Source organism: Podarcis melisellensis, assembly GCF_964234715.1.
Source record: "Podarcis melisellensis genome assembly, chromosome: 6".
NCBI lineage: Eukaryota > Metazoa > Chordata > Lepidosauria > Squamata > Lacertidae > Podarcis > Podarcis melisellensis.
The window spans coordinates 889,987-901,946 of NC_138538.1; the positions used below are offsets into that span (position 1 = coordinate 889,987).

The 11,960-nt window shown below is 51.2% G+C and overlaps 1 protein-coding gene across 1 annotated transcript; it reads right to left on the reverse strand.

Annotated features, from left to right (window-relative positions):
* Positions 1 to 780: 780 nt before the first annotated feature.
* Positions 781 to 11,241, reverse strand: DNTTIP1 (deoxynucleotidyltransferase terminal interacting protein 1). The gene is given in 14 exon segments (XM_081917204.1): positions 781 to 1,061; positions 1,064 to 1,164; positions 1,382 to 1,437; positions 1,963 to 2,034; positions 2,887 to 2,947; positions 3,360 to 3,418; positions 4,117 to 4,162; positions 5,706 to 5,767; positions 6,487 to 6,543; positions 6,794 to 6,862; positions 8,635 to 8,733; positions 8,951 to 9,047; positions 10,908 to 10,978; positions 11,080 to 11,241. Coding segments are annotated over 14 exon segments (1,029 nt in total). The 5' UTR covers positions 11,224 to 11,241; the 3' UTR covers positions 781 to 1,026.
* Positions 11,242 to 11,960: the final 719 nt, after the last annotated feature.

Sequence of the window (11,960 nt, forward strand, 5' to 3'; positions counted from 1 at the left end):
GTTTTCAGTCTAGTGCTATTTTAATTTTTTGGAAAGCCTTAAATTACTGTTAATTTTAATGCCTTATAATTTTTGCAAACCGCTTTGAGGTTTTTACAAGCGAGCACTGTATAAAATTTATGAAATAATAAACAGTAATAAATATTATTATTACCCATCAGATTCCCCCTCCCTGCTTCCTTCCTGTGTCCACCCACATGGGAATTTGCAAAGCTCGTGCTCAGCGGGAGAGAGAGAGCGAGAAGGCAGCAGCTTCTGCTGCTTTTCTCCTCCCGAGAGCTGTTGGAGAAACCCCACATTATCAAAAAAGAGGCTTATTGCATGGAGCTCCACCCCATGGGGGGACACGGGTGTCACTGGGTTAAACCACAGAGCTGAGGACTTGCTGATCAGAAGGTTGGCGGTTCGAATCCCCTTGACGGGGTGAGCTCCCATTGCTTGGTCCCAGCTCCTGCCAGCCTAGCAGTTCGAAAGCTCGTAAAAGTGCAGCTAGATTAATAGGTACCGCTCCAGCGGGAAGGTGAACGGCGTTTTCGTGCGCTGCTCTGGTTCGCCAGAAGCGGCTTAGTCCTGCTGGCCACATGACCCGGAAGCTGTACGCCGGCTCCCTTGGCCAGTAAAGCAAGATGAGCGCCACAACCCCAGAGTCGGCCACAACTGGACCTAATGGTCGGGGTCCCTTTACCTTTACCACCCCATGGACTTGTTTGCTGCACATTTCGTTCATGGACAGGCCTTTTCCCTGTGCCCTCCCAGCCTTTCAACAGAGACACAGCAGGGTCAGGCGGAAGTGTTTATTTCCAAACTATTCCTAAGAGCAAGAAGACGATTAAAGTACAGAAACGGGAAGCAGGTGAGCCCCTGGGAAGGATCCTGCATCACTGCCCAGTGCTGCATCACTGCCCAAGGATGACCAGGCTGCACCTGGTGGCTTCTCTCGCCTGCCCTCAGGAAGCCCAGCGGGCAGTGCAAGACCATCACTGCCCGGCGGCTCGAGGAGGAAGTGGGTGAGCACAGGATGAGGCCCTATGTGTCCTGAGTCCCCTCTGGCAGCGGCGGCTCCCTTCGCTGCGAAGGGTCTCCATGAACCTCCGCATCTTGGCAGTCATCCATGGCGGAGGAGTGAAGGGCTTCAGTTCGTCCATCTTCAGATCCATGGAAGAACTGGAGGAAGGAGAGAGGAAGACCCCGTGAAGAGGGGGCAGCTCTTAGGACACAATAGGACTCCAGCCTGCCTGCCTCCCAAACAGGCACTTGGGTGGGTCCTCCGAGACTTGGGGGGCTGGGTCCATGCACACTCACACACCCTGCACAGGACACAAAGCTCAGCTGTGCACAGGGTAGAATCCGCACCCCAAGCAGGGCCTGCTCTGTAACTCACCGGTAATCATCGCTCATAGCCAGATCCTGGATGTCCTCTTCCAGGAGGAGATACGCCTTGGGAAGGAGAGAGAGAGACTGAGGAGCTGCTAGCTACGGCAAGGCTGCAGTTTGCAACCCCCCCTGCAAAGGAGAAGCCAGCCCAGCCCAGCCCAGCAGGACAGGCCCACCACACGGCTCTCAGGGGCTTGCAAAAGAAGCTTGTTTTCTGCTGCTCCAGAGGGGAGGATTCAAACTGGTGGATTCAAACAACAAGAAGGGAGATGCCAGCTAAACATTTGGAAGAACTGTCTGAGGCCAAGAGCAGTTCAACAGGGGAACGGACTCCCCCAGGAGGTGGTGGGCTCTCCTTCATCAGAGGTTTTAGAAGCAGAGGTTGTGCAGTCCTCTCTCAGTGATGCTTTAGCTGTGGTTGCTGCATTGCAGGAGGGGGTTGGGCTGGATGACCCTTGGGTTCCCTTCTGACTACGAATTCTATGAAAACTGCATAAAGGAAGTGGCAGAGGCCCTAGACGCCGTTAAATCTGTTGTGCCGTTCAGCGTGCATTCAGTTCTGCTTTCCTCAGGCTTTGGGACGCTCACCATTTTGCCCCCCGTGGCCCTCATGTGCTGCTGTTCGGCCAGCCAGTGCTTGTCTTGAGCATCAGCTGCATACTGGAAGAGAAACAGAAGTCGAGAGGATGCGGGCGACACAAACTGCAATGAAGCAATGCAGGCTGGGCTGTGAGAGACCTCCTGAATGAATAGAGTGTCCCATTCTGGGTACCACAATTTAAGGAGGATATTGACAACTGTGGTTCCTGCACTGCAGGGGGTTGGGCTAGATCCCTTCCAACTCTACCATTCTGTGATTCTATGAAAAACGGAGAGATGTTGTGCCACCACCCTCGGGGTCTGCTGTGCAAATGTCTCCTCACATTCTAAGACCTCTCTGTTGCTCAGGGGTGGAAAAGGAGGTCTGAGTTGTGTGTGGGGGGGGGGGAAGGAAACACTAGGGTCAGTGGTTCATGTACACACAGGTACACACACAGGGAAGATCAGTGAGTTCTACCGCAATCACTCAAAGCTCTGCGCACAAAACACAAATACAGTCATACCTCGGGTTAAATGGGCTTCAGGTTGAGCGTTTTCAAGTTACGCTCTGCGGAGACCCAGAAGTAATGAAGTGCGTTACTTCCGGGTTTTGTCACTCGCGGATGCGCAGACTCTCAAAATGACGTCACGCGCATGTGTGGCAAAACGCAACCCGCGCAGACACGTCTCATGTTCTACTCAGGATGCAAACGGGGCTCTGGAACGGATCCCGTTCGCATCCAGAGGTACCACTGTACTCAGTAGCCAGAGGACAGTAATAGGCAGGGAAAGAAAACCACGCCTGGTTACCTAGGTGTGCCCTGTCAAGATCTGACATGTGTGTTTTCTGACAATGCCACCAGCTCACTTCCTCTGTGGTCCGAGGGCAGAGGATGTTGAGGGGCAGAGTCAAGGGGGGGTCGAATGACTGACCTTGAACAGGTGGGGGTGCTTGATGTAGAGCCTGCCTCTGGTTCCTCCCATCCCGAGGGCTCTGAATCAGGAACAAAAAGGGTTTGTTTTTTTTAGAATTCTGCACCTGGTAAATTGCACCCCATCCTTGCCGCCCAGTCATATGCCTAAAGCAGGCATGTCCAAAGTCCGTTTCGGGGGCCTAATCTGGTTTAACCCGGCGCCTGTGGCAGTTTATTTTCTGGGGTAAAATCCTAAAAAAAGCTCCACAACTTTGGTCGGCCCTCACGCATGTTCACTTCATCAAATCTGGCCCTCTTTGAAAAGAAGCTGGACCCCCCCGGCCTAAAGCCACCTCAGCCCCCGCCTCAAAGAAGCACTGACCAGGCTGTGGTTAACAGCTCAGTGCTCTGCTTGTTCCCAAGGGGCGTGTGTGCAAAAATCCCCCTGGTCTTCCCCCCAGCCCTGTGCCCACCGGCCTGGCAAAGGCTTACTTGTTGGCCCTTGATCCCAGGACGAAGGTAGTGGTGTCTGTGATCCGAGAGGGATTCCACTGCAAAGCAGGAGCAGGAGGAGGAAAAGGAGAGAGGTTAGTTTGCTCATGCCTCCCCCCACTACATCCCCGCTTCAGGTTTTGCTGCTGACTCTGTCTTACTCTGGGGAAGTCTTAGTGGTAATGTGCACACAGCGGCCCTCCCTTGCCGTTTGCCACTGTGTCCCCCCGTCCCTGACAGCTGGTGTTCAGTAAAAATAATAATAATAAATTTTTATTTATACCCCACCCTTCCTGGTTCAGAAAGCTGGGCTCAGGGCAGCTAACAACAAATTTAAAACACTTAATTGATGCAACAAAAAACAGTATAAAATGTGAATAACAATTCAGAATTAAAAAATCAATTTAGGGGGGAAATCCATCCAATAAACATTAGATGATCACCAGGGCTAGCTGGCTAAATTAGTCCTATTTGGGCCAGCGAGACGACCAGGGGAGAACTAGCTGTGGGATCCCAGAGCAGGTAATCTTCATAAAAAGGGGAGAGGGAGGGAAGGAAGGGGAATAAAGATCAGGCTAAGTTCAAATGGAAAGCCAGGTGGAAAAGCTTTGTCTTACAGGCCCTGTGGAAGGAAGTTAAATCCAGTAGAACTGGATCTGGCAGAAGAGCTCCCTGCCTGCAGGAAGGTCCCCCCATCTCCCCCCGCCCCGGGAGACTCTGCATAGCAAGGGGGTGGGGGCTGCAGGGCACAGCCTACCTTGGGACCATCCCTCTGCACTGGCTCACAGGACTTGGTTTTCCACCTGAAAGGAGAGAAGGCATCGGAGCTGAGAAGCGTGCGGCAAAAGGTGAATCTGGAAGGGCCGGGCGCTCTGCTTTGAGGGGACTCAGCCCTACCCAAAGCCCAGCGGGATCAATTGCAGGGCTGGTCTCTCCAGTGCCTTCTCCCGAGAGATGAGCCAAGCCAGAGCCTCGCCACCCGCAGGAAGTGCCCTCGTTTGGAAAGGCCTGTTCCCTTCCCTTCCTGGCTCAATCACGCTTGGGGAAGAGATGCAGCTCAGTGACAGAGCATCTGCCTTGCAGGTCGAAGGTCTCTGGATCAACCCCCAGCATCTCCAGGTACGGCTGGGAGAGACCTCCTGCCTTCCGAGAGCTGCTGCCAGTCAGTGTCGGCAATACTGAGCTAGCTGGACCAATGGCCTGATTCAGGATAAGGCTGCTTCCTGTGGAGGCTTACACAAAACAAATGAAATACCGTGAAAATCCCTGAAACAAGAAGTAATTGTATCTTATAGAATTAAACTAAATAACAAAAATCAAAAAGTTTAAGGAAAAAATTAGAAAAACCTAGAGTTGAGCAAAGCCTTAACGGGATGCCGGCTACAAACCTCGTTTCACTGAACCATTCAGTTTCCTCAAAAGGAAATAAGAGAAATCATAAGCCTTAAATGACCAAATTCAAAGAAAGGGGGTAAAACTCCCAAAAATTCTGAAGTATTATAATCCTAGCTCGACCTAAGTGAAGCAAAGCACAGTAATAAAGGATTGAGAACTCAAAGGTACAGTTTCTAAAACAGTTTACAAAAAAGGTTTGAAAACCTAAATGGCAAGTTTAAGACTTTGTTCAATTCTAGATTTTTCTAATTTTTTCCTTAAACTTTTTGATTTTTGTCATTTAGTTTAATTCTATAAGATACTATTTCTAGTATCTTATGAGGAACGGCTAAGGGAGCTGGGCATGTTTAGCCTGGAGAAGAGGAGGTTAAGGGGTGATATGATAGCCATGATCAAATATATAAAAGGATGTCACATAGAGGAGGGAGAAAGGTTGTTTTCTGCTGCTCCAGAGAAGCGGACACGGAGCAATGGATCCAAACGACAAGAAAAAAGATTCCACCTAAACATTAGGAAGAACTTCCTGACAGTAAGAGCTGTTTGACAGTGGAATTTGCTGCCAAGGAGTGTGGTGGAGTCTCCTTCTTTGGAGGTCTTTAAGCAGAGGCTTGACAACCATATGTCAGGAGTGCTCTGATGGTGTTTTCTGCTTGGCAGGGGGTTGGACTCGATGGCCCTTGTAGTCTCTTCCAATTCTATGATTCTATGATTCTAGTCGATTACTTCTTGTTTCAGGGATTTTCACGGTATTTCATTTGTTTTGTGTAATTTCTCGGTTCTGTGACTGTCTTTTTTCTACTGTTTCCTATGATAGGCTTGGCTGCTTTTCTCTCTCTGCTGCTGAACTGACTCCTGCCTTTGTCTCAGCAGGGGCTCTCCAAAGCACTGTGGGAGGGGGAAATGGAGGTTGCAGCATAGACCCCCCTCAGCCCAGCTGGACGCCACACTTACGTGCTCCCGACTGGAGCCGCTCGGTCGTTTGCCTGGCTCTGTCCTGGAGGCCGCCCTTTCCTCTGAAAAAGGACATCTTTTATTACAGTGTCTCCTGGCCAACAGTTGCTCCTCCTGGTGGTGCAAGCCTTGCCCCCACTGGGAGCAGACCTCCCCCCAGCCCACAACCACAGAAGCAGCACAGCACAGGGAGGGGCCTGAATAATAATAATAATAATGTTATTTATACCCCGCCCATCTGGCTAGGTTTCCCCAGCCACTCTGGGCGGCTCCCAACAGAATTAATGGTAATAATAATTAAAGTGATAAAACGCCAGACATTAAAAGCTTCCCAAAACAGGGCCGCCTTCAGATGTCTTTTAAAAGCCAAAACAAAATAAAAAAATTCCTTCCAGTAGCACTTTAGAGACCAACTCAGTTTGTTATTGGTATGAGCTTCCGTGTGCATGCACACTTCTTCAGATACCTGCATGCACACGAAAGCTCATACCAATAACAAATTGAGTTGGTCTCTAAGGTGCTACTGGAAGGATTTTTTTTATTTTGTTTCGACTATGGTGGACCTGTAACTTTTAAAAGTCAGATAGCTGCTTATTTCCTTGACATCTGATGGAAGGACCTTCCACAGGGCAGGCGCCACCACCGAGAAGGCCCTCTGGCTGGTGACGTAAGCCTGGTGACCCTCACCCCTGGCCTATCTTGAAGGGTCAGGAGTTGAGCTCCAGAGTGACCCCCCCCCCCCGCCGCTGCTGCTTCTCTAACAGCTCCCAGGGTCTCCTACCTTTCTGGGGATGGGGCTTCCCTGCTGGCTCATCTCCTCTTCCATCGGCTTGGCACGCTGGTCAGGGAGAAGAGAGGCTCCGTTGGAAATGGGAGAAGCATTCGTCTCTCCCCGCTCTGACGCTCCTTGGCCAGCAGGGCCCTTTGGGGCAGTTCTGCTCCGAGCCAGCGCTCCCAAAGTCCTCCCCAGGAGGAGGCACAGGGCTGATAGCCCATGACTGCTCAGAGGCACCTGAAGGTCCCACGCCCGGGCGCGCGCGAGAAAGCACCAGCCCCATCCCTTGCAGAAGAGAGAAAAGGGTTTCTACCTTCATCGCTGGCACTTCGTGGGGCAGCCTGGCAGCAGACTTCTTGCTGTCGCAGAAGAGGAGCTTGGCCTGGAGGGAGAGGAAGAAGAAGAAGAGTTTGGATTTGATATCCCGCCTTTCACTCCCTTTAAGGAGTCTCAAAGCGGCTCACATCTCCTTTCCCTTCCTCCCCCACAACAAACACTCTGTGAGGTGAGTGGGGCTGAGAGACTTCAGAGAAGTGTGACTGGCCCAAGGTCACCCAGCAGCTGCATGTGGAGGAGCGGAGACGCGAACCCGGTTCCCCAGATTTGCGAGTCCACCGCTCTGAACCACTACACCACACTGGCTCTCTGGGTCCACACTGGCTCCACACTGGGTCAGGAGTGCAGCAGGGATGGCCGAGGCACCCAGTCTGTGCTCAGCACCCTGTGCTGGAACCCTTAAGATCCTAGGAATTATATGCCAACTGCCAATTGTAGCTGCTTCAAGGCTTCTGAGGATGGCCGCTGGGAAGCAGCAGGTGGTTTGGTGGGGCAATGCAACACTTGGTCATAATATAGATATGGCAGCATGGGAACAATTGTGGAATATGGATATAAAAGTTACAGCATGTTATATTCTAAGAGAAAATTATATGAAAAACATATATATCTATGGTATCTAACACCGAGTAAATTGGCAAAAATGTATAAATCTAAACCAAATAAATGGTGGAAATGTAAAGAGAAAGAAGGTTGTTTTAATCATATGTGGTGGTCTTGTAGTAAGGTTAAAGCTTACTGGGAAAGGATATGTAATGAATTGGAAAGGATGTTTCAAATAATGATTGTAAAAAACCCCCAGAAGCTTGTCTTTTGGGAATTACAGGGCCAGAACTACTGAAACTGTATAGAAACTTATTCATGTATGCTACTACAGCGGCAAGAATGTTACTCGCCCCAAAATGGAAAGGAGCAGAAGTCCCAGCAAAGGAAGAATGGATACAAAAAACTTATGGAATATGCAGAAATGACAAAACCTAACGGAAAAATAAGAAATCAAGATAACAAGTTTTTTTTAAAAAAAGAATGGAAATGGTTTATTGAATATTTACAGATAAATGGTAAATAGATAAGAACATTGGCAGGATTGTTGTAATAACCTGCAGTTTTATAATAGAATATATTTAAAGTAGATGAATAAATGAGTAAATTACGGTAAGTTAATTTGGATATGTAGAAGATATTAAAAATAAATTTAAGGAATTGCAACAAGAGGGGGAAGGAAATGAAGTTTTGAAATGTGAAAATGATTGTAAATTTAGTGCAATGCATAAACCTGAAAAGAATGAATAAATAAAAAGACTGGGGTGGAATGCAACACACCCCACATGGTCCTCTGCCAGCAGAGCACAAGGACATCAGGACCCTAGTTTTAACAACAGCAGCATGCGGGGAATCAGGAACCTCGAAATGCTGTGGAATTCCTACTCCACAGAGGTGCGTCTGGCACAAAGGAAGGTACCCTGCTGGATCAGGCAAGAGAGGTCCCCTCTAGCGCAGCAGCATCCTGTTCTTTCAGGGCTAAGCACTTCTGGGAAACCCTCAAGCAGAGTCTGAGCACAAGGGCAGGACTCTCCCCTCCTGGGCCTTCCAGGAAGTGCTATTCGGAAGCATCACTGCCTGCGGACGCATCGCCGTCACGGCCAGAAGTCATCAGCAGCGACGACATGTCTCACTCCCCCTGTAGCATCCTGCTAGGCAGAGGTGGCTTCATCCTGGGAGGTCCTGAGACCTGCTGCTGTTGCTTTCTGCCCCTAGAAGAGGCCCTTCCCCCTGGGGCACTCATTCCTGAAACAAGGAAGACCCTCAGGCACCCACCTGTTCCAGGCAACTCCGGCACGTCTCTTGGATGAGCTGCTCTGTGTCCACGTCCTCCCCGACATTCTCCCGCACGTTCCCTGCGGCCTTCTGGAAGAACTTGGGAACGACAGGGATGGTGCAGACCAAATTAGCTGCTCCTCAGAGTGCCACCCATCCCTTCCCAAGCTTCACCCAACTTGGCATACTGCGAGGTGGCTGAAACCTGGGCCAGCAGCTCCCTCTCACTGCTGCCCACAGAAGCCCCAATGGGTTGAATGGGGGGAAGGGTCTGCCCGGCTGGCAGGTCCAGCACGGGCCTTTCTGCTGTTCTTACCTTCATGTATTTGCTGAAGACAGCCTGGATCTCTTCGTTGATGCTAGGCTGCAGGACGGCTCGGAGCAGGTCCATGGAAACCACGGGGTCTGTGAAACTGGACCGAGAGATGGCCGGATGCAGCCAGCAAACACATGCACACCCCTGGCACAGGCCAGCCCTGGGCTCTGCAGCAGAACGTAAGCAGCGTCTGCTGGATCAGGCCCATGGCCCATCTAGTCCAGCATCCTGTTCTCACAGTGGCCAACCAGGTGCCCATTAGAGGGGTCCCTCATGCAGGATCTGAGCACAAGAGCAACACACCCCTCCTGTGGTTTCCTGCAACTGGTATTCAGAAGTGTTGCTGGCTAGTAGCCAATGATAGCCTCTCCTCTGTTAATCACTCCCAAGCACGTGGTTTATTTTGTTCTTTTTATTATGTATTTTGTGTTTTCACCTTGCATTTATATGCAGTGAACCTCCCTGAGATGTATGGATGAAGGATGACATACAAATCTAAATAATAATAATTAATAATAGTAATAATTTGAAACCGTCTGGTTTGGCAGCCATCTCTACCCTCCTGCAGGAGTGAATCCTGCAGTTCAACACTGCGTCATGTGAAGAAGGACTTTGCTTTCCCTGTCCCAAACCTTCCCACCTGCAGCTTCATTGTTAATCTGACCTGCAGGGCAAGGCAAAGGAGGGGAGGACGGGATAATGACCTTTCCTTCTTTTGCATAGTGCATGTGCAGAGTTTTTGTGTCATGTGAACAGGTTCCTAATTTGCTTATTCATTTTTGATGGTGAGCCCAGAGCCTGGAGGATTGCCTTCGGTTGCTTGCAGTGTATTTGTGTGTGTGCGCGTGTGAGAGACAGAGAGAGAGAAAGAGTGAAAAGGATTATTGGGTCCAATCAGCCCCATAGCTTCCTATGCTGTGTGTGTGTGTGTGTGTGTGTGAGAGAGAGAGAGAGAGAGAGAGAGAGAGAGGTCTTTCTCTTGTTCTCCCTTCTGCCTCCAGGTGATGAGCATCCTCAGCCCAGGGGGGATGGAGCTGGTAGCGAAGGGCAGGTGCTGGAGGAGGGGCTCCTCCTGCCGCTGTCGCATGTGGGGTTTGTGCAGGGCCGGATTTAGCTTTGATGAGGCCCTCAGCTCCTGAAGGCAATGGGGCCCTTTCTATGTCCAGCTGTCCTTTGTCAACAACAAATTGTCACTGTTTTCTGTGTTGAATATATGCTATATGGTCATTTACGGACCTAACAGGTATCTAAAGACATTTCCACATAACAAAATACAGTGGTTCCTTGGGATGCGAACGGGATCCATTCCGGAGCCCCGTTCGCATACTGAATGGAACGTAAGACGCGATGGTGCGTCTATGCGTGTCACTTTTTGCCACTTCCGCGCATGCGCGTGGCGTCATTTTGACGGTCTGCGCATGCGGCAAAACCCAGAAGTAACGTGCTCCATTACTTCTGAGTTGCCGCGGAGTGTAACCCAAAAGTGCTCAACCTGAAGCACATTCAACCCAAGGTATGACTGTATGTGATATTTTAGCGAGCAGGCTAGCAGGCAGGGCCCATTACTTACACCAGGCATAGGCAAACTTGGCCCTCCAGATGTTTTGGGACTGCAACTCCCACCAACCCTGTCCACAGGTCCTGTTAGCTAGGGATGATGGGAGTTGTAGTCCCAAAACATCTGGAGGGCCGAGCTTGCCTATGCCTGACTTACATCATAGGAGCCAACAAAACACTGTTGCTGTAGGTAGGTTTTATTTTGTTTTCTATCTTATATTTTGGAAATGTATATCCATTTCCCCCCCTTTAATTATTTTTTGGGGGGGCCCCCAGAGCGTGGGGCCCTAAGCTAAACCTTGTTTAGCCTATACGTAAATCGGGGACTGTGTGTGTTTGTGGGGGGGGGGTCTTCTCCCCTTGACCCCCCTTTCCCCTCCCCCTCCCCCCCCCCGCTCACCTGGTCATCACCTGCGACCTCCGTCCCCTCCGCTGCACCAGCCGGTGCTTGATCATGATGTTCCAGGGGCTCTGGGGGACGAGAGGCGCCTCAGTCGGGGGTCTCCCTCTCCCCCCCCCCCGGGAATGGGGTCCCCTCCCTCCCTCCCCCCCCGGCCTCCCCTTCCCCTCACCGCGGCGCCCGACCCCCCGGGCCCGGCCTCCTCCTCCGCCTCCTCCTGCCCCGCCGCCGCCGCCTCTTCGTCCTCCTCGTCCTCCTCGTCGCCCCGCTCGGGCTCCGGCGCCGGCTGCTGCTCGGCCTCCCGGGCGGCCCCCATCCTCCAGGGAGAAGCAAGCGGGAAGCAGGAGAGGCGCCCGGAACTGCGTCATCGCCAGGCGCCGGAACCAGGAAGCGCGGCGGCGTCGCCTTGGCAACGGCGTCCAGGCCCCGATTGGGGAGGGGGGCAGGCAGACGGGGCGCTCCTGAGCATGGGCAGAGCGCCTCCCCGCCCAGAGCCACCCCGCTCACCTCCAGGGGAATACTTTTATTTGCTTCTCTGGAGTTGGAAGCCGGAAGGGACCCCCAGAGGCCATCTAGTCCCACCCCCTGGCTTGTTTAGGGAAGCTTTTAACATTTGGTGAATTGCTTTAATATTTGATGTTATTGTATTTTAATATTTTGCTGGAAGCCGCCCAGAGTGGCAACCCAGCCAGATGGGTGGGGTATAAATAAATAATAATACAGTGGTACCTCGGGTTACTGGTTTTCCCATTCTAATGGCCCCTTCATTAGTACTGGTGTATGGAAGTGAGAGCTGGACCATAAAGAAGGCTGATCGCCGAAGAATGGATGCTTTTGAATTATGGTGCTGGAGGAGACTCTTGAGAGTCCCATGGACTGCAAGAAGATCCAACCTCTCCATTCTGAAGGAATCAGCCCTGAGTGCTCACTGGAAGGACAGATCCTGAAGCTGAGGCTCCAAGACTTTGGCCCCCTCATGAGAAGAGAAAACTCCCTGGAAAAGACCCTGATGCTGGGAAAGATGGAGGGCACAAGGAGACGACAGAGGACGAG